Source organism: Hippopotamus amphibius, chromosome 12, assembly GCF_030028045.1.
Source record: "Hippopotamus amphibius kiboko isolate mHipAmp2 chromosome 12, mHipAmp2.hap2, whole genome shotgun sequence".
NCBI classification, from domain to species: domain Eukaryota; kingdom Metazoa; phylum Chordata; class Mammalia; order Artiodactyla; family Hippopotamidae; genus Hippopotamus; species Hippopotamus amphibius.
The window spans coordinates 79,096,811-79,121,709 of record NC_080197.1 but is presented as its reverse complement, the minus strand read 5'-3'; the positions used below and the strand labels follow the sequence as shown (position 1 = coordinate 79,121,709).

Sequence of the window (24,899 nt, the reverse complement as noted above, 5' to 3'; positions counted from 1 at the left end):
CCTCCCTATGCAAGCTATCACCCTCTGGATCCCTCCTACATCCCCCTCCCCATGGCCCTGGCGGGTCTCCCCAGGAGAGTTGGCTGGCTTTGGGACAGCCCAGCTGCCGAGGGTGTGGGGTGGAGGCCGGCAGGCGTCTTGGCCACTGGCCGCCTGCCCCGAGTGCGCTGTGCTGTGCAGCCTGGAACACCACATCCTCTGCTAAGGCAATCAGGCCGCTCTGCATGTGGGTGGGGCACAAACTCTCTCCAGCTTGCTGGGCCCCGGGCCTCACATCTCTGTCTCTGCAGACTGTTCTCAGGCCCCCCTGCCCGCTCCTTCTGCCCTCACCCCACCCACAATTCACCAGCTCTCTCAGCTGCCCTGATCCCCAGCTTTAAACTCACAGCCTCTCCGCTCCGGCGCGGGGACTGCTGGAGGCAGCGTATCTATAACATCCTTCCCTCTGACTGCTTTCCTGTCCTGGTACCCAGTGCAGCCTCTGTGGCCCGTGAGTCCGAAGGGATCAGAATGAGGGGGTTGGGGCTGGGGGAAACAGAGTGCAGGGAAAGGGCTTCAGGCCACTGCACAGCTCATGGGAATCTGCTCACATCAGGTCCACAGCTTGGGCAGGGAGCAACAGTTTCAACTCTTTAAAGTTCCCAGAGCGCTGATTCAGAGGTGTGAGTGTGTGTGCGCGCGCATGCGCGCGTGTACACACACGCTTATGTACATGTGGAGCAATTGCAGGTTATAACTTGGGGTACTTTCACCTCAATTCCTGAGCTGTTTGAGTTTTAAACTGATGGCCCAAGCTGGGAGCTAGGATTTGCTTGGCCAGTATTGCATTGAAAAAAAATCTGAAGTAAATGCCTTAGGCGCTCTCCATTGTGCCACAGACGCCACCACTCCCTATGACCCTTATCTGACCTTTTCATACATTCATACCTGTGCCCTAGTGGAAGAATCCAGAACCTTCGCTTGAGCAGAAGGGGGAAACCGCAGGCCAGTTGTGTCTGAGCCCTGATGTCTCAGAAGGGTTAGTCATCAGACGGCCGCCAACCCTTGCTTGTTCACGTGTGGGCTCCCACTTTGTAGACCCTTTGATGCTGTTTATTAATCCTGGGTCAGTCTACCTCCCACCAGGCCCTTCCCTTTCCCAAAGAAGGGCGGTGGCTCAGTTTATTTCCAGGCTAGGTCTAAAGTGTCAGGCCACGGAGCCCCCACGTGGCAGAGTAGACACCAAAGCCCAAAAAAACTCAGCTGGATTTTCTGACCTTTGGGGTCACGTCTGCCTCCAATCCCACCAGTCCATCCAGATGTGTTCAGTAATCATCTTCCCTTACCCCTTATTTTAGGCAGGAACATTTTTATCTGACAGGTACTTGCTGCTGAGCTGGCTCTCCAAGGCTGCCGGTGTCCCTGCCTGCTCACCTCGGTTCTTCCGGTTGTGCCCCATGCTGAGGCTGGGCCTTAGTGCTGGTCTGGGCTTGGACTCTCCCCTCCGGTCTCACCTGAGAGCCCCTCCCCCTGTCCAGGTGTGGGTTGCCCTGAGCAGGAGCTGAGAAGTGGGCTAAGGTGTGCTGGGTCCCCCACACCCCCGGCCCCCGGGCTGGGAGAGCTCTGGGAGCTGAGGAGGGCCTTGAACTTTGCTGAGACTGGGGCCCTCAACACCTCCTGAGTGAAATCCGCTGCAAGGTGGTGGTCTGTGTGTGTCAGGCCAGAAAGGCACCTGACCAGGGGAAACTGCTCCACTATCAACCCTTTTACAGCTTTTCCCACCCCCTCTACCCAGGGCCCCAGGAGAGAGGAACAGCCTGGGCTCCCCCTCCAGCTCACCTCCCAAAGCACCCTCCAGGTCCAGGTCACCTTGTGGGAGACCCTTCACTTCTGGTCGGGGTCTCATGCTGCTCTGCCCCCCTGGGGACAGAAAGCATCGGCTGTGCCCTGTCTCTCTGTCCCAGTGCTGCCCAGGGGTGCAGACTCTTGGGCCTCAGGTCAGACCCTCCCCTCCACCCCCAGTCAGAGAGAGAGAATGCAGGCCATTCAGCCTGTGAGTCTTGTAGGGCCTCAGCTGCCGAGGTGAGGGGACATGGCTTGGGAATGGCATTGGGGGTAGGAGAAAGGAACAGGATCATATCTAGGGTGGGGCGGGGGGAGGCAGCATGACACAGACTAGAGGCCTGGAGGAGAGACGTGTGGGGAAACATAATGGCATAATCACAGGGTAGAGCTCAGCTCACTGGAAAGGCCTGCATCTTGTCCTCCAACGGCCAGGGGCACAGAAGGAGCTCCTTGGATAACCTTGCAGTCCCCTCCACCTGCTGTCCCCTCAGGCCTGGTAGCCAGCCTCCAAGACTGCCCGGTGACCCTCACCTCCTGGCACCCACTCCCGGTGCGCAGGGATGTGGAATGCAGGAGAGTGCCTTCTGCAGCGGCTTGTAGAATTTTGCATTTATGCTTATAAGCAAGAGTGGACGAGAGTTTTCCTTTCTCATATTGTCCTTGTCTGGTTTAGATTTTGTTTTTAAGGTTATACTAGACTCGTAAAAAGGAATTTGGGAATTGTCTTTGTTTTTCTCTTCTCTGAAAGAGTTAACAAAAGAGATCAGAACCGTCTGTTTCTTGAATGCATAGTAGAATTTTGTATCATCATCTGGCTAGGTGTTTTTAGGGAGGATGGTAGGTAGATTTTTAACTACGTATTCAAAATTTTTTAAGGGTTGTCTATCTCAAGTGTTCTACTTGTTCTAGGTTAATGTTCATCCTGGGAAGGTTTTCAAACTTATTGTCATAGGTTTACAGTTTATTTGTAGTATTGTCTCTATTTAAAAAAAAAAATCTCTGTGGGATAATAGTCCCCCTTCTTCACCCTCAAGTCTTTTCTCTGGGCCAACTCTCTCTTTCTTGATTGTCTTACCAGAGGTTTGTCAGTTTTATTAGTCACGCCTTAGAACTAACTTTTGGCTCTGTTGAGCCTTTCTCTTGTATGTGCATTTTCTATTCCGTTATTTCTGTTTTTGTCTTTATTATTTCCTTCCTTATGCTTACCTTGCCATTATCCTGTTGTCCTTTTTTGTAACTTCTTAAACAGTCCCCTTATCTATAAAAGGAAGCATCCGGGCTGTTACCTGAGTTCTTGGACTCTTTAATCAATAGAAATTGATAAGCGGCCAGAAGAGAAATTCAGGCAAGGCTTTCCTGGGATTCATATATAACAGGTTCCTTTGTTTGCTTCCCAGGGTGGGAATGGGGGTGTGCTGGTCCCTTAAATGGGGTGAGAGTGGGGGTGGACCGGTGGGCCAGGTGGGTTGAGCTGAAGGGGTGGCTTAGGTGGTCTGCCCACCCCCTTGCTGGTGCTGTGCACAGGGATGGAGGCAGCTGGGTTTTGGCCCTTTTGTATCTTATGGCTCATAATTTGCCCCAACAGCACATGCAGGCAGTTCGTTTCAGTTCCTCATAGTTTCTTTGTATCTGTTGCTTTAAGAGAGAAGATGTTTGTCCAGGTGCAAGCACTGCAGTGAAGCGTCCCAGGTCCCAGCCTGTTTCATGATCTGTTTGTTTCCAGGTCTGACATTCGGGGACTCTGTGACTGCCTGTGACAGTGGACAAGGCTCCCTCATGCCTTCCTTCTATTCATTCCCCTGTGGGGCTGTGGGGGGAGGCTGCTTCCTACCCAGATGTCTGGGGATTGGGGGTTTGAGGGGGCAGCAGGTCTGTCCAGGGGGTTGGGAATGTGGGAACAAGAGCTAGCTCCCCTGGTGGTCTCCTTCCCTGCGGCCAGTTCCCACAATTTTTCCAGAGTTTGCCTTGAGGTTTTAGGGTCATGGGAGCAGGAAGCACTGAGGTGCTAGGGGCTGACTAGTGGGGTGAGGGCGCCTGGTTCTCTAGGGAAAGAAGCCACCAGACCTGCAAGAGGGAGGGGAGGAGGGGGTGAGGAAAGAGTTCTCATCCCTCCTCCCCATCTCCTGAGCCCAGTTTCCTCATCCTCCAGCCGCCTCTAGAATGGAATTTTCCCGGCAGAACCAGTTCTGGCTCCAAGCTGGGGCCTGAGGCTGATCCTGGGAAGGGGAGGGGTGCAGATAAGAACGCTGCCTACAATTGCAGGCTGCTTGCCCCAGGAAGGGTCTTTCCCAAGGCCGGCAGTGCTGGCTGTGGCCTCTCCAGGCCAGGCTTTGCCTGGGATGGGGAGCTTTCTCTGGGCGCCCCCATCGGCATCTGGCCCAGTGGCCGTGTCTTCCTCAGTGGCTTGTTCTGGGGTCAGAGGAGACAGAGTTGGCGGGAGGTGAGCAGAGCAAGTGAGGGGACCCACTGTCAGGCAGCTGCCGGGTTGCCAGGGTCATGTGGAGCCCTAAATGGAAGCGGCCTGAGGGTCAGGGTGTCAGGGAGCCAGGGGACAGAACAGGAGTCCCTCTGGAGACGCATCCACGAGCGGTCGGGGAATCTTGGGCCCGTGCGTGCAGCCCCAGGCAGCTCCTTGAGGGGCCTTTCTCCCCGGTGTCTCAGCCCAGGCCTTAGCCTGTGCCTCCTGCTCTAAACCACCCCCATCTGAACGCCTTCCTTCGAGGTGGCTCAGCGTTGATTCCATCCTAGGTATCCACATACGGTGATCGATGGTGACTCCTGGAAAGGGGGGTGTCTGCCAGTCCTGTGACAGCTTCTCCTGGTTCATGCTGGGGGTGGAAGGTCATCAACCCCAAGACCAGGTGCTAGTAGGCCATGGGGTCCATCCAGTTATTATTATTTTTTTTTAATTGATTGATTGATTGGCTGTGTTGGGTCTTCCTTGCTGCACACGGGCTTTCTCTAGTTGTGGCAAATGGGGGCTACTCTTCATTGTGGTGCGGTGGCTTCTCTTGCTGTGGAGCATGGGCTCTAGGCGCGTGGGATTCAGTAGTTGCAGCACATGGGCTCATTAGTTGTGGCTCACGGGCTCTAGAGCGCAGCCTCAGTATCTGTGGCGCAGGGGCTTAGTTGCTCCGCGGCATGTGGGATCTTCCTGGAGCAGGGCTCGAACCCGTGTGCCCTGCATTGGCAGGCGGATTCTCAACCACGGCGCCACCAGGGAAGTCCCACCCCATTATTATTCTAAATGGCAGACCTGAGTCCATGAGGCCTCTTGGGCTGGGGTGACAGACAGGGAGGAGGCCGACGCTGCGGCCTGCAGGCTGACCAGGCCCGGGACTGGGCTCTTCCCCACAGGAGCCACTCTGACAGCAGCTGCCCGGTGCCAGGGCCGCTTTCCTGGATGCCGGGCTTGTCTCCTGGGTCCTCCCGCTGCGGCCCAGACCTTGGTGCTGCCCCCACCCACCCAGCCTGGTGGAGCCGCCCGCCTGCCCACCCCCACCTCCCTTCCTCTCCCGAGACGATGGTGACCACCTGTCCTGGGTTTTCTAGGAGAGACCCATTTTATTATTTCCTCCGTTAAGGTGGTTTCTTCTTTTTTTTAAAGATTTTTTTTGATGTGGACCGTTTTAAAAGTCTTTATTGAATTTGTTGCAATATTGCTTCTGTTTTATGCTTTTTGGCCATGAGGCATGTGGGATTTTAGCTCCTCCACCAGGGACTGAACCTGTACCCCCTGCACAGGAAGGCGAAGGCTTAACCACTGGACTGCCAGGGAAGTCCAAGATGGTTTTTAAATGCATTTAAGATTTAGTAAGAATTTTCGTATAAGTAAATGTATACATCAGGCAACATATGGCAGACTGTCCCGGTTTCTGCCTTGTTCCAACCTAGAGGTCTCTGAGCGGCTCACCTGTCCCCACACCCGACCTTGACCTTGTTGAATTTGCCTCCTTGGAGAGGCCTTCCTTGACTGTTCGCTCTAACCAGCCCCTCCCATCACCTCTATCGCACCACCATCCTCTGTGAGAAAAGTTCGGCCCATTTGTGTATTTTTGATGGCACCACCCAACGTGAACCCCTGGAGAGCAGGCACTTTGCTCAGCCCATCACTGCACATCCCCCACCCCTGGACCAGGGCCGGGCGCATGCCAGGCACCAGGTGTCCATAAGCTTGTTGGATTTTCCCTGTTCTTGCACTGGCATTGTCTGGCCCATCGCTGTCAGCCAGAAACCTGTGAAGCCCGGGACCCCTTGTTGGAAGTAATCTAAGTCAGTGGCTGATGAGTTTGAGTTTCCCTGTCTAAAGGGTCACTGCAAGCAAGAGGCATTGACCATAGCTCTCCATCTATACGGTGGGTGGACCCAGAGGGCCTGGGGCACTGGACACTGTCTCCCTTTCTACTGGAGGGCTGGCCCCTCCTCCTAGATAGCCTCGAGGCCAGAAGACTAGGAGAACGGTGCCCCTCCCATGTCCACACCCCGTGTCCCCACACGGACAGCAGCAGTCCCATTTGACCCTAGGCCCTCTCCCAGGCTTGGGCCGAGCTGGGTCCCCTCAGGGGTGCTCTCCAGGGACCAGGCCTCAGCTTCCTGGGTCAGAAAGTTCTCAGGATGGGACAGGTCAGAGCTGGCCCCAGGCTTCTCCTGGAATTTCCCATTTGCTGGAAGAAGGGTGAGGTCATGGTCCTTTTCACTTTAATGGGATAATGGGGCCCAGCCTGGGGTACTGTCTGGATTTCTAGGTGTTCAACGCCCTGGTCACCAGCGCCAGATACCCTCTTTGCAGGTGTCCCAGGACCAGCCATCCTGGCCAGTTGCTTCTCTCCATAGGTGCCTCAGCTTTGCTGGAAGGCTTCTCCTCTCTCCCCTGCCAGGAGACATGGCTCTGGGGCAAGACCCTGCCATGGAGCCTGATCTGCACCTTGAACGTGGTGTGAGCAACGGCCCAGGCACCCTGGTCTCTCTCCAGCTGGGATTTCAGTCTTCTCTCCTGCAGCACACCCACCCATGCCTCTGCAGGATCTTGGCATCCCTTCCAGCTCCAGCAGGGGACCCAGTACACCACGGGCTTGGTAAATGTTGGCTCCACTCCACTCTGTGGCTCTGTGACTTTCCCCGATAACGGTCTCCCAGTCTTTTCATCTGGGCCTGTCCCTCTCCACTTCAGGAAGCATACACCTTGGGGCTCCTCAACGCAGACCCCTTGATGAGACGGTCAGGCTTCAGAGCTGAGGGCTGGTGAGGCTGATGACCAAACGTGGTCAGTGGGACGCTGACCCCCCGACACACCCTCGGCTCCACTGTGGAAAGCTGAGCTGGGCAAGTGGGGTCCCCGCCCCCTGGACCCTCACTCTGCTGGGGTACTCGTTGCCATTGTGGTGCGTCTTCCCTCCAAAGCTGCCCTGGTCACCACTGAAACCTGCTCGCTTACCTGGCTAGAAGCTGTGTGTGTGTGTGTGTGTGTTGGTGGGGTCACTCCCTGGCCCTGCACCCCCAGCCCTGACCCAGTGCCCGCCCATCAGATGGCTCCTGGCACCCAGCCCCATTTGTTTATGAAGGGGATCCCTAACCGTGTCACCGGGGGGCACGGAAGGGGTGACACCCCGGTGGCCAGAGGAGGCCCAGCTGGTGCCCTTGGTCCTGGTGGTGTGGCCAAGATTTGATGTGAGGTGGACCGCCCTCTTGGAGAACGAAAGAAACAGAACTGACGCAGTTTGCTCAAGTGACATATCTCAATATAATCTCTAAAACTCTATGAATTGAACAGATAAAATACCTCTGGGCTATTTTGTTACAAAATATTTGCCATTTGGATTAGTCGCTGGGTGCAGCCACCCTGCCTTTCTTTCCCTAGAGAGGCTGCTCTCTGAGGGGGGAAGGAGTGTATGCAGGGGGAGGGGTGCAGCAAGGATGTATGTACAGCAGGACATGGGGACAGACAGACAGATGCTATCAGGGAAGCCTATTGGCACAAAGAGACGTCTGGCAGGCTGTGGGGGGACAGGTGGGGCAGGGCTCGGGCCCAGGGCTGATCACGTGGGTGCCTTTGCACACAGGCAGCCGGGCTTCCAGGACGAGCTCCAGCTCTGGAGGTGGGCTGGCCCCAAAGTGGGCGGGAAAGCTAGTTTCACCTCCTGCTCCTGATTCTGGAGTTGGGGCCAAATGAATAAAACTGGGAGGGGGGCCTGGTCCCCAAAGTAAGGCCTAGAGAGTCCGTATTGAGAGGCCACCTTGGGGTCACTGGGCGTGTGCCCAGGAGGCTGTATCTGGGGGCTCAGTCGGCACTCCACTGCCCCCTTGGCTGGGGGGGGTGGGGGCAGGAGGCCTGAGAGCATCCCCCGCTGGGTGCTCTGGGAGGATGGAGGCCCTGACGTGGCCATGGCCATGGGCGGGGCACGAGGCTCGTCCCAGCGGCCTGGGGCTTGGCTCTGGGGACGGGCACAGAGGCAGGTCCCCACCTCAGACTGTCGGCTGATCAGGTTACAGAGGCTGGGAACCCTTGCTCCCCCCACGATGAGGAGGCCCCCCTGCACCCTGCCCCAGGCCTTCGGGTATTAAAAGCCCCTCGGAGCTCAGAGTTGGCTCCACGTACTGCTGACCCCAGCCTGGCCTGCTCCCTCGGCCAGGACTCCCAGTGCTGCCCGTGGGGCCCAGGGCAGCCCCTGCAGCGACCGGGGTGGGGGACGCCCCTACCTGGGGAAGGGCACGGAGATACCTGAGCATCTGGGGCCTCAGAGAGAGCTCTAGGCACTCGCCAGCCCTGAGACCCCTGCTGGGCCCGATCTAGAACGTCTGGGCTTTACTTCACCTCGCTTGGTCAGCTGGCAGCACTGTGTGAGCAGGTGACAAGGGGCCTGGCGGCCGAGACCATGCCCCTCCCCCAGCAGCCCTGGCCCCCACGGCCCCCACCCCATAAACATATCTAACCACAAGTAACTCCTCTTCCTTCTGAACCCCCCCCCCCCCACCATTGCCCAGGCCTTGGGCACTGGGTGTGTGAACCGTGTGGTCAGCTGCTCGGTTCTAAAAGGCTCTGATTGATGCGACCCTGTTACAGAAGAGACACAGGAGAGGGGCCAGGACAACAAGGACTGGGGGTGGGGGCCAGACGGACTGGGGGCAGACAGACAGGCTGGAGAGCCCTGGTGGGGAAGGCGGCAAACTGGTCACACGTTATGGACATCCGGCTGACAAAGACAGGGCCAGAAATAAACTCGCTGGTGACATCATAATGACGCTTGGTGATCACACACATACACACGAAACTAGGTCACCTGGGATCTCTGAGAGCAGGGGGAGTCTGTGCCTCCTAGCGGCTCCGGGGCCTGCGTCTGGGGTGTGGGGTAGGGATGGGGAGAGGCAAATTAACTCTAGATCAGAATTCACTTCCGTCTCTTGGGATGTCTTGGACCCGGGCTCCGAGCGGGGGGGGGGATCTTATCGAAAGACAGCAATGAGCTGTTGGCTCAGGACCAGAGGAGGGTCCAGCCTGCTTGGGACAGACAGTCCCTGGGAGGGCCGTGACTGGGGCCGGCCGGGGTACTGCTACCGGGATCTTTGAGGTGGGGCGCCTGGGCCCCTGGGGGCCTGCACAGAGGTCGGCTGTGATTCTGCTGGGCTCTGGGGAGGTCAGCTAGCCCTCTGGGCTCTCCTTTGCAATTCTGAGGGTGTAGGGACTCTCTCAGCTACCCCTGCTGGAGGCGGGCCTGTTGCCTTCTGGGGCGTGTCGGGGGATTTAAAGGGTAGCAGGGGATGTGCCAGGCCTCTGGAACACCTGCTTCTCTTGCGCGCTTCTGCGTCCATGTCCCTCGTGGAGGCCATGGAAGTCATGCAGGAGAGGCCCTGAGCTGGGTCGGAACCCTACCTCTGCTGGCTGTGTTTGCCCCTAGGCAAATCCCTGCCCCTACCTGTTTCTGCTCCTGTACTGGGAGGACCTGGTTCTCGTGTGTGTGTGTGTGTGTGTGTGTGTGTGTGTGCGTGTGTGTGTGTGTGTGTGTGTGTGTGTGTGTGTGTGTGTGTGTCTCCTGGGTGCACTTTACACTGGCTGGGTATTATTTGGGGCTAGAGAACAAGAAACTCTTTAAAAGGTGCATTTTGTAGGTACGTGACCTCATGGTTCCCCAGCTTTGTTGAACTGACAGAGAGCTGAGAGGGGCGCCCCCTTCCCTCCCCCGTTTCCCGAAGCTCTCCTGAAGTCTTGGCAGCCCTGGGCAGGCAGCACCCCAGCCCCTGAGAAAGCAGGAGAAGCCCTGGGAGGAGGGGGTGGTCTGTGTCCAGGACAGACATCCGTGGGCACAGAGGAGTGGGCTCCTGAGACTGCTGGGCTTGGGGGGGAGCAGGGGCAGCAGAAAACCCCCTTCCTCACGCCTCCCCCCACCCTGGCCCCTCCAGGGATCCAGGGCTGACTGTCCCTTACCCAGTGTGGCACCTAGTGCTGGGGCGGTTAGCTAGGCCACCTTCTGTCCAGGGCTCGGGTGCTGGCTACCCGGCCCTCACGCCTGCCTGCCTGGCCTGAGGCCTGGGGCCTGGCAGACTCGGCCCAGAAGCTGGTTAGGCCCTCAGCCTCTGCTTCCCCCAGTCCCTGGTCCAGGTGGCCAGAGTGGTGGTGGGAGAAGAGGACACCTGGCTGTGCCTGGCTGTGTGGGGCCCCAGGGGAGGGAGGGGTGCCTGCAGATTCGGGGGAGGGGGCTGCTCAACTGAGTAAGGGAAGCAGGGCCAAGGAAACCAGGTGCCAGGAGTTGGGTTCTCTCTCCAACACGACAGGGATGGTGACCAGGAACACAGCGTGCCGGGTGTGGGGAGCGGCAGGCGAAGGGGCGATGGGGGCTGCTGGCTGCGGCCCGGGCCCTGGCGCAGCCCCCCGACCCCGGGACAGCAGCATGGCGGGGTCGGGGGTGGGGGTGAGTCTACACCAGGCTCCTGGAGCCGCTGGAGCAGCGGCGCCGGTGCAGCAGGGAGCCGGGCGGGCAGAACTGGTGGGGGTGGTTGTAGGGGGGTGGGGGCGGGGGCAGCGGGGGCCGGTGGACCACCTTGACGGGGGAGCCTGGGCCGCCCAGGGGTGCGGAGCCGCAGGAGTCGGAGGAGGACGGGGCGTAGCAGGAGAGGGCCTGGCCCAGCAGGGGCTCCATGCGGGCCAAGCAGGGCTTGTCCAGGACGATGACCTTGACAATCTGCTGGCACTGCACCAGGGTCCCGGGCGGTGTGGGCGGTGTGGGTGGCGGCGGCGGCGGCGGCTCCCACAAGGGGCTAGGCTGCAGGTCTGGCGCCGGCGCTCCCCTCGCGGCCCCCAGCCCGGAGCTGTGCTGCGACGTTTGAAGCCTGTTGTGAATTGACACCTAGTTTAGAAACAGCCAGAGAAGCATGAAATGTTACAAGACTAATTCCCGGCTGCTAGGACGGGCCGCCCCGGGCCTCCCCGCCCCCCTTGCCCAGCTTCTGTGCCCGCAAGAAGCTGGCAGCCCTCACCGCGGCCTACTCCCCATTTCTACACCACCCAGAGGGCACCCAGCTGCCAGGCAGAGGTGCTGAGCCTGGGCTGAGCCCAAAGACTGCTGTGCTCTGTGCCGGCCTGAGCGGCCTGGCTCCTCCAGTGGGATGGGCGGTGGGACGCACGGGCTCAGGTTCTGCCGTCTGACCCCACGGACCTGCTGGGTGAACCTGGGCCCTGGCTGAGCCCCCATGGGCCTCCCCCCCAACCTGGAGCTGGAAGAGCAGGGGTACCTGCCTGCTCCCTGCCTCCCGGGCTGTGTTGGGGACACAGGGACGGAGTCAGGAGTCAGGTGGCTCCGAGCCTTGCGGGCCCCTCCCTTTCCACCAGCTTTGTGAAAGGGAGGTCTCATCATCACTGTGGAATCACAAAGGTGTCCAAACCCCAGGAGGCCAGGGACCCTGGGGGGCGATCTGGGCCTGGCCCATCCTCCCAGACTCCCCAGGGCCACGCCCACACATTTGAGAGCGGCCAAAGCCAGAATCAGGTCCTCAGCTGCCTTTCTGGCCCAACCTGGGTCCTGGAGAAATCTGTCCTGCTGCAGGAGGGAGTGGACCCTCATCTTTCCCCCTGGGGTGGGGCATGAGGGGGCGGACCCTCCCTCAGCCCACGGAGGGCACTGGGGACTAGCCTGGCCTCCTCTTGCTGGCTGGGGGAGGTGGGAGAAATAGGATTCTGGAAGGAGAGGCGTTTAATTTCTCATCGCTCCAGCTCCCCAGCCTGCAGATACGACACACAATCCCCCTCCAACGGCTGGGCCCTTCGGGCGGTGGCTGAGACCCTTCTCTCTGAGGATGTCCTTGGGTAACACCACCCAGGCCTGCTGCTCAGGGCACAGGGTGGGGGGGACCAAGGCTGCAGGGGAAGGGACATTACGGTCAGGCCTCGACCAGGGTGGCCCTGCCCTAAACTATCTCAGAGTCCTAAGCCAGCAGGTCCTGACCCTCTTTACTAGCAAAAGGTGCAATTTCAGGGACGCCCCCTCCTGGGTCCGGGCGCTGCCCCAGTGGGCCACTTGGCTCTCCAGCCCCGTTCCTTGTCTGTCCTTTGGTTTCCACGGGGCCCCATCGCCAAGCTCTGCAGGCTGCAGGCTTTACTTTTCATTATCACCCTCCAACCTCGGCAGCATTTTCTAGGCCTGTGCTTCCCTTCCAATCAATCCAAGGAGCCCCCGAGCCCCTTAGTGCCCTACCAAGACCCAGGGTGGGCTGAGAGCAGGGCTGCATCCACCTCCCTCTCGGGGAGCCCTCTGTGGTCCTCATTCAGACAGAAGGCTTCTGTTCGCTGCTGGGGGCACTGGCTCCTCTCCCCACCTGCTTGTATTCTGAGTTATTCCCTGAGAGAAAGTGGCCCGAGGTAGCGGGGCCAGGCCTGCTGCTCTCCGCTCCCAGACCTTACAGCCGCTCCTACCCAGGCAAACACCTGCCTGCCCCAGCCCAGACCCACTAAGCCCCCGTGTGGCCGCAGCTCTGGCCTCGCCCTGCACCTGCTCTTCACCTCCCCCTTTCTCGGCCCCCTCACTGTCTGCCCCTCCCTCCACCCCACCCAAGCCTGGACCACTCTTATCTTTAATGGTCAGTAAGTGAAAAGCAGGAAGTGACAGCAAAACATTCCCTCATTCTGACCCCCTTCTCACTTCCCTGATGATGAGAGAAAGAACAGAGACACAGAGAGAGACACAGAGAGAGGATGGAACATGAGTAGCAGGCCTGACAGCTCAGACAAGCTGGAGAAGCGCCTGCCAGGGGGGCGGCCAGGCAATGACAGAGGGGGCGGAGGACGCGGGAGCTCGGGGTCCAGCTGAGAGGCCGGGCGGCGAGGTTGCCTATGTGCAGGGCAGCAGAGGCTGGCAGGGCCCTGGGACCAGCCGGGGGGGCAGCCTTGCAGGTAGCCACGTGGCCCTCTGGGCCAGGGAGGAGGGGAAAATGGCCCCCAGATCACGGTCCTCCTTGGGCAGGGGGGCTGAGGCCCGGCCCTGGCAGAGCTGGTGGAACAAACCGAAGGGCTGGTAACTTGGTGTGTTTATCTGCAAGGCTGGAGGACGGGCAGCTGCAGGAAGATGGGCAGAGGAGGGGCAGGGGATGGAGTACCCACCCTGGGGGCTTGTCAGCTGCTGGGGCAGGAAGCTCCTCCGTGTGAAGGTGCCTCCTCCAGACACAGGTGTGTGGGGGTTGGGGGGCCGTGGCGAGGGAGAGGAGAAGCTGGGGGGTCCTGGGGTGTCTTGGGGCTTCCCAGAGCTTAGTCAGGCTGGGGGCAGGGCTCCTCCCTCAGAGCCCTAAGTGGGAGCTCCTCCAGCTTGGAGGGAGGGTCTGTATGAGCAGCGAGGGTCCCTGGAGGCCGGGCAAAAAGAAATGAGGGGCTCACTGGGGTCCTGGGGGAGCCAGTGGGGAGGGCTGAGGCCGAGCAGGCTTGCAGGGCAACTGTATGTCCCCTCCCAGGTGGCACTCCGGGGCCTGGCAGGGACCAGCTGCTGCTGCTACTTCTCCAGTCCCCTCCCTCCAAAGTGGACAGTCTTCAGATGCAGCCCCCCCAGGAGAAGCCCTAAGACAACACTAGCCCCCCCTCCCCTCACTTCCTCCTGCACCTCCTACCCCATGTCCAGCTTTCTAGAAGGACCAGCTGTTCTGGGCAGCAGTAGAACCCTCCCAGCTGCCGCCACTTTCCCCAGAGGCGTCCGGGGCACCAGACCTAAGGGGCGATGCCCGGCGCGGCCAGGCTCCCTCCTACAGAGGCTGGCAGGACCTGGAGAAGGGAGCAGTAGGCTCTCTGATACGGGAGTCTGTGTGCGGGCTGGTGGATCTGGGGGGCGGCGGGGGGGATGCCGCGGGGGTGTCGGGGGCTCTGCGCACATTAGCCTGGGAGCTCGGCCTGAGGGGCTCAGTGGGGTGGGCGGGCAGGCTGGGTAACGAGAGGGGGCACTGCGGCTTAATTAGGCGCTGGAAGAGTGGCATTACCCATGCTAGCAGTAACTTTTAATTGTATCTCTTGAAATTGGTAAAATGGTGAGTCGGGCTGGGGAGGCATTGATTAAAACCTGAGAAGAGAAACAACAGAGACAGTGAGAAGAGGGCAAGGGGCACCGACTCACTCACCTGGGCAACCAGGCCTCCACTCACCTCCACCGTGCTCTCCGCTGCCTTCTCCCCCGGCGCCGCCTCCCTTTTGGCTTTGAATGCAAAGAGCACAGGGCTCATTCTCCACCCGGCCCTGTGCCCCCACAAAGCCCTGCCTCCCCCACCCTGCACCCCCCAACCAAGCGGCCCTGCAATTCCATGGGGCAGGCAGGAGGCTCCCGGGGCCCCACCACTCCAGGGGGCAGTGGACTGGACATCTGAGCCCAGCTCTGCCACTTAGTAGCTGTGTGACCTTGCACAAGATGCTACACCTCTCTGGACCCTCACAGACTAGAAGGTCTCTGACATTTTTCCTTGCTGGGCATTATCAAGTCTCCTTTACCCACAGTCAGAGTGCCCCATACGGACTGTGCAGGTTGGTTGTAAGGGAGCCTTGGTTCTTGGGTCCCAGAGAGCAACAAGGGGGCTCCCCTGTGTTTGTGGCACAGGCTCTGAGAGGGAAGGGCCACATTCCTTTCCTGCTCCTGCTACTCAGCTGAGTGGGGAGGGTTCAATGAGCTGCGGGAGCTGCAGGGCAGGGCCGGGTGCAAGGAGCTGATCATGGCTCTGACTGCTGTGAGGGCTTCCTGACGGGCCTGGCACAGCACCAGGGACCCTGCAGACCCCTGGGTACAGCTTGATGACTTTTTCCAGCTCAGTCACCCCCAATCCCAGCAAGCATCCCAGAGCCCTCTGCCAGGGCCCCTGTGATTTCTCACGTCCCCGGGGAGGGTGCCCGTTCCCTGCTGTGCACATCCCTCTGCTTTCTATAGCACAAGAGGAAGCTGTGCCACCTTGTGGAACCGAGGGGCCCTCACTGGGGAGGGAACGGCTGGAAAAGGCCCCGGAGACAGGCATCGGGGCCTGGCCAGGGGCTGCAGCTTCCCAAAGAGGCAGGCTGTGCTGCAGAGAGTGGGGCGCGGTGTCCAGAAATCAATCACAGCTAAGGTTTGACTGCAGCGTTTACACAGCTGTGAAAACACGTGTGTACTGTGACCTTATAGAAATGAAGGGTCGGCTAGAAACCAGGGAGGGTGGGGAATGACGAATGCATGGTGGCAGGTCAGACCCGTACACAGAGATGCCACAGTGAGGGTCTCCATGAGCTCAAAGAGCCCCGAGTCTCACTTGGAAAACGAATGTCTTCTCCCCGCTGACGTGACCAGCCCTGCGATGCGGACACAGCATCTCAGCACCACGGCCGTAACCAGGGGTTTGGGACCAGCATGGAGCCTACTGGAGTGTCTCAGCTCACGCTGACGTCTTGCTGGGAACCTGGCTTTCTAGGGCTTAGCACGAGGCCCACACAGGCGCTCAACAAGTGTTCACTAAATGTAAGAATAAATGACTGAAAGAATTAATTAGACAACAGTTCCGGGTGGTTTGCTGGGCTTTGTTGAGATGGGATTTAATTCTCATGCCACCTCTGCTTTTAATTCTTTTTTATTTGGGGCAGGTGCAGCAGTGGCAGAGGCAACTCCTCCCATCTCCCTGCAGGTGGGGATGAGGGGAGGGGCTGGAGGTAGGAAAGCAGGAGGGGGCAGTGGGGGCAGGGAGGAAGCGGTTCTAGAGAACATGGTCAAAGGTGATACAAAATCTGAAGCTGGCTTGACTCGTCTGGAATCAAAAATTCAATTTGAAGAAACCATTTCAGGGACGTCCCTGGTGGTCCAGCAGCTAGGACTCTGTGCTCCCAACGCAGGGGGCCTGGGTTCGATCCCGAGTCAGGGAACTAGATCCCACATGCTGCAACTAAGACCCAGTGCAGCCAAATAAATAAATACTAAAAAAAGAAAAAAACCACTTGAGAAATTGAGTTTGAGGTTCATCTGGGTTTTGGGGGCTGACTCAGGCCTGGGATTAGAGAGTCCTGGTGGCTACTTAGGGAAAGGTCTTGATGGTGCAGATCAAGATTTCCAGATCCTTCTGGCCACCTTCCTTCTTACCTTGCTCCCAGCCACGATGGGGCATTTCTTCTCACGTGGTTTCCCTTTCCCACACCCCTAACCCCTGCCCTCCACCCTGCCCCTGGTGGACCAGCCGTCAGCAGAGAGCGCAGGTGCGGAGGGAAGAAGCGAGCGCTGGGGCAGGATGTTGGGACACTAGGCCTGACGCCTCCAGGGGGAACCATGACCTTTGTAAGTGGACGCCTTTCTCTCTCGCTTTCCCCCTCAGTCCCACTGCTGAGGGCCCAGCAGATGAGGCCATGGAAATGAGCCTCTCCCTCACCCGAATCCCCCAACTCCAAGGCCAGGGATGCTGAGTGGCCGCCAGGTCTGGAACTCACCTGTGGGTGATCCCTGCTTGGACTGTGGGTCCACCTGGGCTCCCCCGGCCTTGAAGGAGAGTGTCTTCGCTCCCTGCTGCTTCTCCAGCTCCCCTGGGAAACGGAGAGGCTTGTGAACAGACAGAAACCCTGACCTCCAGCGCACAGAGGGGAGAGGAGAAATGAGGAGAGAGGGGCAGGAGGAGGAGGAGGAAGAGGGGCTCCCGAACGCACGGCACCCACTCCGTGGCAGGTTCGATGCCAGGGATGGCAGCCTCTGCTCTGGCAGCCAGAGAGGAGGTGGAAGAGGTTGATAAGACAGAGGCAACAGCCTGGGTCTGCATCCTGGCTTTGATGCTGCCTGGCTGTGTGGCTTCAGGCAGTTACTTAACCTCTCTGTGCCTCCTTAAGGAGCCCATAGTGTCCACTTCGGAGCATCATTAAGAGGATCACAGGAGGAAAGACATTAAGGCACTTAGAGCAAGGCCCGGCTGTGGCAAGAGCTCAGTAAACATCAGCTCCTATGACATCAAAGGCTCACTTGGTGTAGTGGCCTCAGCACCACTGGTGCTGTCCAGACAGTTGGCCGAGTACCCTGAGGAGGAGGCCCCAGACACCGAGGCCCCGGCGGAGGTCTGTCTGGCTACTCTGCTTTAATTCCTCTCTCTAGACTGTAAACCTGTTCCTTCCTGTCTTTTCTTGGTGCTGCTGGAGAACGGCCAGTTACCCTCCTTGGAGATTTGATAGCATTATTAAATCTCTCCTCAGTTCCTCTTTTCCAGGAGACATCAGTCAAGTTCCTTGTATTAAAGCTACTCTCTTGGGTCCCATTTTCTGCCTCTCTAGTCGTCTGTAATCTGGGGACTGGCCTGCAAACCCCAAACTAGAACCATTTGTGCCGTTTGCCTGAATCACACCATCAATCAATACTCAATATTTTTACTGAACCGAGAGTTGCTCCTCTCTCCCCAGAGGGGCCGTCTTGGCTTTGGAGAAATTAGCATTGTGATTACAAGCAAGGAGTCCAAGGAACCTGGGTGGCAGTTTTGTTCTGTCACTGACTGCGTGGATTTGGACAACTTCCTTAAGTGCTGTTAGACTCAGTTTCCTTATTTGCAAAATGAAGATAATACTACTCACCTCCTGGAAAGATGTTGCAAGAATTCAACCATATAATAGACTTGGCATTCAGCCCAGCATTTGGCATGTAGTAAGTGCTCAATAAACGAGAGCTGTGGCTATTTTTTCCTGTTTTCTACTTCCTTTTTTCCCTGCCTCCCTGAGCAGCCCTTCCTCTTCCTTCAGCTTTCTTCCCTTTCTCTGCGTCTGAAGAACAGGAGCAGACGTGAGCCTGGTCCCCGCTCCCCTGCCCTCAGCACACAGATCCTGGCCATATCTACTGCTTTCTATTTGGAGGGATCGGATGAGCTGCTCCCAGGCTGGTGGGGAGAAGGGGCCTCTTGCAGCCACGCTGGTGCCTGCCCATGGCTGTGTGGACCCATCTGGGACATTCTGATGATGAGAGGGTGTGTCCTTGAGAATGTTCGAGATCAACAGCCGAAGTGGCGTTGAAAAGAGTCTGTCTGTTACACCCCTGAACTCACGTCGCCAATGCAGAGCAGAGAGGGAATTTATATCTTCCCTGTACCCAGCCTTACTGAGTTAGTTACACGGTCTGGTCTGGTGAGTTTTTGTTTTAACCCGATTCCATTGTTTTCTTAGGCAATTATAAACAGACCTATCCTCTCATTTTCAGAGTGGAAAGTATATGAACCTTAGAATCGGACTTCAAGGCGACTGCCAGGTCCTCCGCTTCTAATGTGCACCTTAGACGCATCCCTTGACGGCTCTGAGTCGCGTCTGTGAAGTGGGGACCAACACCCGCCTTGCAGCCTCCCCGTGAACCCCTAAACACACTGCCTGGCACACAGTAGGTGCTCCAAGGATGCTGAGAAATAGCGCCGCCCTGGCCTTTCCTCCTGCCTAAGGGATTTACACCAGTTTAGAAATACTTTTCAACTAAGTGGCCATGTAAGGCAGACCTGGAGTCTATTTTTAATTTCTGTTTTAGTTTCTGAATCCATGCTTATTTAATTTTCCTTTAAAGGCTCTCTGAAGCCCCTACAATGCTTCACCAGGAAAGTTCACCAGCAGGTGGAGACCGCAGGGGGTCACTGCTCTTTTCTTGAACCAAGAGGAGACCGGTAAACCACCCGGACAGATGAAGAGGTGCAGAGACTGTCTACAGTGCCTGAACGGGAGCAGTTGGGAACCAAGGCACTCCTCGGAGGACCGAAAGACAACTCTAAGACAGGGGACAGTCAGAAAGCCAGCCTGGACTCTTCAAGAAGACAACATTGTGAAAAAATTAAGTGGGGGGACTATTCCAGGTTAAAAGAGATGAAAGAAGTGAAACAACCAGGTATGATGTGTGAAGCTGGATGGGATCAGGGGAGGAAGGAGGCTGTCCAGGGAGGTTTGGTGGGAAGAAGGGCTCCAGGCCTGGATCTCCTTGGTTTGCAAGCCCACCTTTAGGGTTGACTCACTTGCTGGTCCTGGTCAAACCCAGCAGAGTTCCCTGTCTGAGGAGCAAACATGCCACTCCACGGCCTTGCTACATGCACACACGCGTGCATGTGTCCTCGTGTACCTTGCCTTAACTGTGAAGCATCCATCAGCCATGATGGTGCAATGGGGCTGGGGGTGAGGAGGGCTCTGGAAGGCAGGAGGGGGCTTGCTCACCCACACTCACTCTGCAGGGGGACAGGGAGTGTCTGTCTACGAGAGCCCCTGATCCTGTGGACCGGGGCCCAGCCGCCCGGAGGGTCTGGGGTCAACACATCCTTACACTCTATCCGGATCTGCTCCAGCTCCGTCACCTCCGAGATGGACTCCTTCAGGTCCTCCACAAACTTCTGCATCTCGTCCAAGCCCAGGGCGCAGAAATGCAGCACTTGCTTCTTCTCAGAGCCCGAGAGTGGGGTCACCAGTGTGATGCCATGGGAGTAATCTGGAAAGCAGACCCCAGGCCCCCATGGGCCATTAGCAGCCGCAGCCTCTGGGGAGACTGCCCTTCCTCCTCCCCGGTGCCCTCCCCACTCTGCCACATCCACAGGCGACAGAGACTTACACTCATTCTCAAACAGGTGGAACTGCATGCCCAGGAGGCCCACGCACTTGCAGAAGGTGTACGTGGAAGAGCTCTTCTTCTTGGGGCAGAGTTTGAGAATCTGTCCAAGAGAGGGGGACAGCCGTGCACTGACAGGTGTGCACGTGTGTAAACGTGCCTTACACACTTGGATGAGTGAACACCCAGAGGCTCGTGTGAACACAAGTAAACACACAGAAAGAGACATGCACACATGCCGACTTCCGCACTTAGGATACATTCACACACACACATCTGCACACACGTACATATGTACACACACACAATATCAAAACACAACCTTTACTGCACAAAACCCTCCAGTGGCCACGCCCACAGCACTTAGAGGCCAGTCCACACTTCCTGGCCTGGTTTGTAAGCCCCACCTGATCTGGTCCCTGCTCTACTCTGGCTTTGTGTTCAGGCCGAGCTGGAACAGGGCAGGCTCAGTCCCACCGCAGGGCCTTTGCACCAGCTATGTCCTTCCACAACTCTCCCTGCACCTTCTTGTGTGGTTGGGTTACTCTCATGACCTAGATCTTAAATGCTGCCTCCTTAGAGATTCCTTCCCTGACCATCCTTTCTAACAAACAAAACAAATTAAGGGGAAAAAATCCACCTCAACACCAGCTACTCTGCTCTCATCTATCACCCTGCTTTGTTGTTTTCATAGCACCTTCCCCCAGGTTGATTTTCTCTTGTTTGTCTTCTTCATTATTTTCTACCTCCTTTTCCTCCTGAAGCACAAGCTCAGGTGGCAGTTGCTCAGTGTACAAATGTTTCTTCGGCACCTTCCGAGCTGGGCTCTGGGACATAGAAGAGGATGGGGGAGCCCTGCCCTCAGGGTGCTGGTGCTGGTGGAGGAGGACCCTCAGGGTCTATAAATCAATCAATGGATCACTCCATTAACCCATAATAAGCCAAGAAGCAAAGTGAAGAACCGGATACACAGGGTAACTGCAGAAACTGGTATGTGTTTTGAAGTCAAAGCAGGGTAAGGACTGGACAGTGTGCGGGCAGGAAGAGGGGGGAGGGCCTCTGCACTGAATGAGGAGAGGGAAGGGGTCGTGCAAGGTCTGGGGAGCTTTCCAGGCAGCCGAGGAAGCAGCAGAACTAAGGCCTGAGATGGACAGACCCTGGAGCTGGCCTGGGGAGGCAGCTGGCGGGGTAGGCGGCAGGCGGCAGAGGAGAGACGTGGAGGGAGGTGGGTCCGTGGGCGGGGTGACTCCGCTGCTTGTGCAGGTGGACCTCAGGCAGGGATCGTTAGATTCGGGGCAATTTTAGAGGTAGTACCAGTATGACGTGTGGATGGGGAGGGTGTGGGGTTTGAGGAAAAGACAGAAACCAGATCCTGTTCACCCCTGCTTCCCAGCAGTTAGAACAACACCCGGGACATAGTTGACACTCATTAAATATTTGTTGTATGAATACCTGTGTTCAGAGAGCAAAGGCCGAGCAGCCCACAGATGTGCACGTGTGCACACACACGCACACACACACGCACACACGTGCATGCCGGCGTCCCCCCGGGCCCGGGGGCAGCGTGGGCCCCCCTCAGGCCTCCTGCACCTCCCAGGCTGTGGGACGGACGTGCAGGCCTGTACCCTCCAGCCCCAGGTTTCCCATAATGAGGGAAACTTCACACCCCGCGTTGTGGGAAATCAGCCACTAGGCGTGCTGCACCCTGGAGGGGCCTCTGAGCCCCCGCCCCTCTGGGGGTCCCCGCTCACCACCAGCAGGTCGTTGAAGAGGAACACCTCCCTCTGGTGTGCGGCCTGCTTCTGCAGCTTGTTCACGTCTGTCACCTCGAAGAGCCGGCTGCAGCAGACCAGGCGGCGATGGGGCTCCGACAGCACCTGGGCCGGGGGTGCCGCGCTCAGCGGGAGGGGTGGCTGAGGTCGCAGCCCTCCTGCCCCCAGCACCCACGTCCCAGAGGAGCAGATGCAGGCCGGGGCTGGCCCGGGACCTCCCTCTTTCCTCCCCCCACCCCCGCCCTGCTCTCTCCCCTTCCTCAAGCTCCTCAGGGGGCAGGGTGGGGCCAGAGGGGTTCATGGTGCTGGAGGCAGTGAGCAGGCAAAAGGCGGCGAAGGGAAGTTGAAAAGAGCCTTCGGATTGTTCCAACCTGGCTGCTGTGCACCCGCTTCCTCTGAGGCCTTCTGGAGGGCTCCCCCACAGCCCGGGTTGTGCCTCTCTCTGCTGCACACCCAAACACCAGTGTGCAAGAGGGAGCGGTCCCAGGGATACCAGGAATCTGCTCCAGTGTGTGAAACAGCCTCCTCGGGGGTGTCTGCACACCTGACGGAGGCTATGACTTCAGCACGACTCCCAAGGCTCTGGCCAGAAAAGGCGGGCCCCACGCTACTGGGCAAAGGGGTCCAGCGCAGAACCTCAGATGAGGTCCCCAAGCTGCTCCCTGAGCTAGGAATTTGGGGAGGTTAGTGTTAGGGAGGTGGAGGCCAGACCTTTATGTCTACAGTATACACAGCCTCTGCTGATGTCTATAGAGGATTCTCCCTTAAAAATCATTGCAAACTTGGAACACACTGAACACTGCGATACGAGCCACAACTCAGGGCACCCAGTGCTTTGAGACCTCACTGCTAGAGGCTGCTTTAGCCTATTTCCTGCCTTCTGTTCAGTAGGCCCGTCTAGGATGTCCAGGATCCGTGCCACCCCAAGCCTCCCCATCTGGCCATCCAGCTGCTTCAACCCTAGAGCACTGGGCAGTCTCTCCCAACATCTCACTTCAGTCTCTCCTGCTGCAGGAGCTGGTTGCAGGGGACAATGAGGCAATTGGGCAGGTGGAAGAAAGAGGGTGCCCGGCCCGGCACACGGAGGCCCTCAATACAGTAACTACAAGTGAGCGAATAAGGGGAATGAGTTTCTGAAAGGTGAGGAGGAGATGCCAGGAAGAAAGAAAGGGAAGGCGATGGGGACCGGGGCTCTGCAGCACCGAGGGAGGGGAAGAAACCCCTCGCCCCTTCTCCCCCACCCCCTGGGGTGAGTGCAGCTCCGTGGCAGGCACTTACTGTCTTCATGCCCACGATGGACTTCTCCACCTTGGTGACATACGTGACGTGGTCCTCGTTGGACTTGAGCTCCTTCTGCTGAATCCTCTCGTAGATGCCGACCACCAGCTCCCTGGGGATGTCGGCGCCGTCATCCACACCTGCGGACGGGGAGTGGGAAGGGGCAGAGGGTGTCAGGGGCCTGCAGCCAAAGAGGGGACGCCCCCTACCTGACTGTGGCTCCCGAAGGGTGGCCCTGATTTTGTGCTGTCCCTGTTCCGAAGCCGTCAACGGCTAGCTCCTCATACCCGCTAACTTAGGGACAAACTCCTTCACCAGGAGCCAGAACTACCCTCCTAGGGCCCAGCACACGCCCCAGCCCCCCTCCTGCTCCTCCTTAGCCAGAGCCTCTGCTCCCACCTCCTGGGCCCCCTTCCCCATCTCTGAACACAGCCTCATGTTTCAACCCCCACCCCGACCCAGCCAGAGAGCATAGAGAGCATCGCTGTGTTCAGTCTCTTCTCTTTCAGGCCCTCCCCTCCCCTCCAGTAGGGAGAGTGGAGCTCAGCCTTTAGTTGTTGATTGGTGACAAGATTCTCCCCTCGCTGGGAGCACAGGAGGGGTGAGACTTTAAGTGAAGGAGGGCAGGGCAGCCCCCATGGCGGTGCCGTAAGGAGACCTGCCACCCAGCTCCTACTTCACAGTAATGATCAGACCCTGGTAACAAAAAGTACCAGCAGGAAACATACCAACATGAAAACAACTTTCCCCAGGAGGTAGAAACGGAGGCAATAAAAAAAAAAATGTCTTTTTTCTACTTTTCCTAAATCTCTCTTTAATGATCATACACTCCTTTTTTTTTTTAAGAGGGAAAAATTAGAAAAAGATAAAAAAAAAAAAAAAACCCCAACATCTTGGGCAAGTGCTCCCAAGGAGTTTTCCTAAGTGTGGAGAGGACATTACACCTTCTGTGAGGGGCTCTCTGTATTGACCCCATTTCTTCCACATCTGAGCTTGGTTCTGAGCTGGGCACCCGCAGGCCTGGAAGAAGCCAGGCTGGGGGCAAGAAAGAGCAGGGCAGGGACTGAGCACACGGGGCTCCCAGGTAAAGACGGCAGGCTGCACACCTCTGCTCCTTCTGAAGGCCCTGGAAAAAGGAATTTTTTTTTAAAGGCAGAGATGGGAGAAGAGGCAGTGGCACCACGGGACCTGAAAGTGGGTGAATGAGTATAGGAATTAGCAAATCTGGGAAAGCAGGACCGGAAGCTGGCAGAGAGGTGAGACGGCCCAGAAGCACCAAGTGCTCTGGAGCTTGTGCAGCCCCTGCAGGTGGAGGTGGAGGTGGAGGTAGGCTCAACATAGGAAAGTCGTTTGGAAATCAGTTTATTTTATTTTATTAAAAAAAAAATTTTTTTTGATATGGGCCATTTTTAAAGTCTTTATTGAATTTGTTACAATATTGCTTCTGTTTTAAGTTTTTTTGGTTCTTTGGGGGCGGGGCATGTGGGATCTTAGCTCCTTGACCAGGGGTTGAACCTGCACCCCCTGTGTTGGAAAGCAAAGTCTTAATCACTGGACCGCCAGTGAAGTCCCCTGAAAATCAGTTTAAAAGGCAGACATCCCCGCCCCTTCCTCCACCCCAGTCTTCTAACGGAGACTTAGACTCCCTTCCTCTGGAAGGGATGAACCAGGAACTCTGGGCTGGGGAACCCCATGCCTAGCCAAGGCTGGGAGTCTGTGGTGAAAACTAGGGGATGGAGTTGATGCCTACGTATTAGGAGACCGCTTCAACCCTATTTCCCACAAAGACCTCAGAATGTTGGCAGACAGACTCATACCCTCTGGGCAACTGATTAGATATTTCTCTTTTGAGGGATTGACCAGCACAAGAGAAAACATCTAAAGATTCTGCAGTCAGGTCTCCCAGTGAAACAGCTCAACTAAATCTCGCTATGAGAAAGCCCACAAGTCAGCAACCCCACACATGCTTAGAGTTTTAATCAGCCTTTTAGTGGCTCACTTTAAATATGGATGGGCAACCAAGTTTCAT

General features: G+C 57.4%; 1 protein-coding gene across 2 annotated transcripts in view; it reads right to left on the bottom strand.

Annotated features, from left to right (window-relative positions):
• Nucleotides 1-7,602: 7,602 nt before the first annotated feature.
• IQSEC3 (IQ motif and Sec7 domain ArfGEF 3) overlaps nucleotides 7,603-24,899 on the bottom strand; it is a 104,325-nt gene continuing 87,028 nt past the window's right edge. The window contains exons 5-12 of one of the 2 annotated variants that reach the window (XM_057703896.1): nucleotides 22,871-23,010; nucleotides 21,572-21,697; nucleotides 19,824-19,923; nucleotides 19,542-19,703; nucleotides 16,715-16,807; nucleotides 14,431-14,480; nucleotides 14,269-14,348; nucleotides 11,035-11,145 (exon numbers count right to left, since the gene is read on the bottom strand). In XM_057703896.1, coding sequence (XP_057559879.1) covers nucleotides 14,274-14,348; nucleotides 14,431-14,480; nucleotides 16,715-16,807; nucleotides 19,542-19,703; nucleotides 19,824-19,923; nucleotides 21,572-21,697; nucleotides 22,871-23,010 — 746 coding nt within the window. In that variant the 3' untranslated portion in view covers nucleotides 11,035-11,145; nucleotides 14,269-14,273. Of the gene's footprint in view, nucleotides 11,163-14,268; nucleotides 14,349-14,430; nucleotides 14,481-16,714; nucleotides 16,808-19,541; nucleotides 19,704-19,823; nucleotides 19,924-21,571; nucleotides 21,698-22,870; nucleotides 23,011-24,899 lie in introns of both variants that reach the window. The other variant, XM_057703895.1, reaches the window with a different exon arrangement.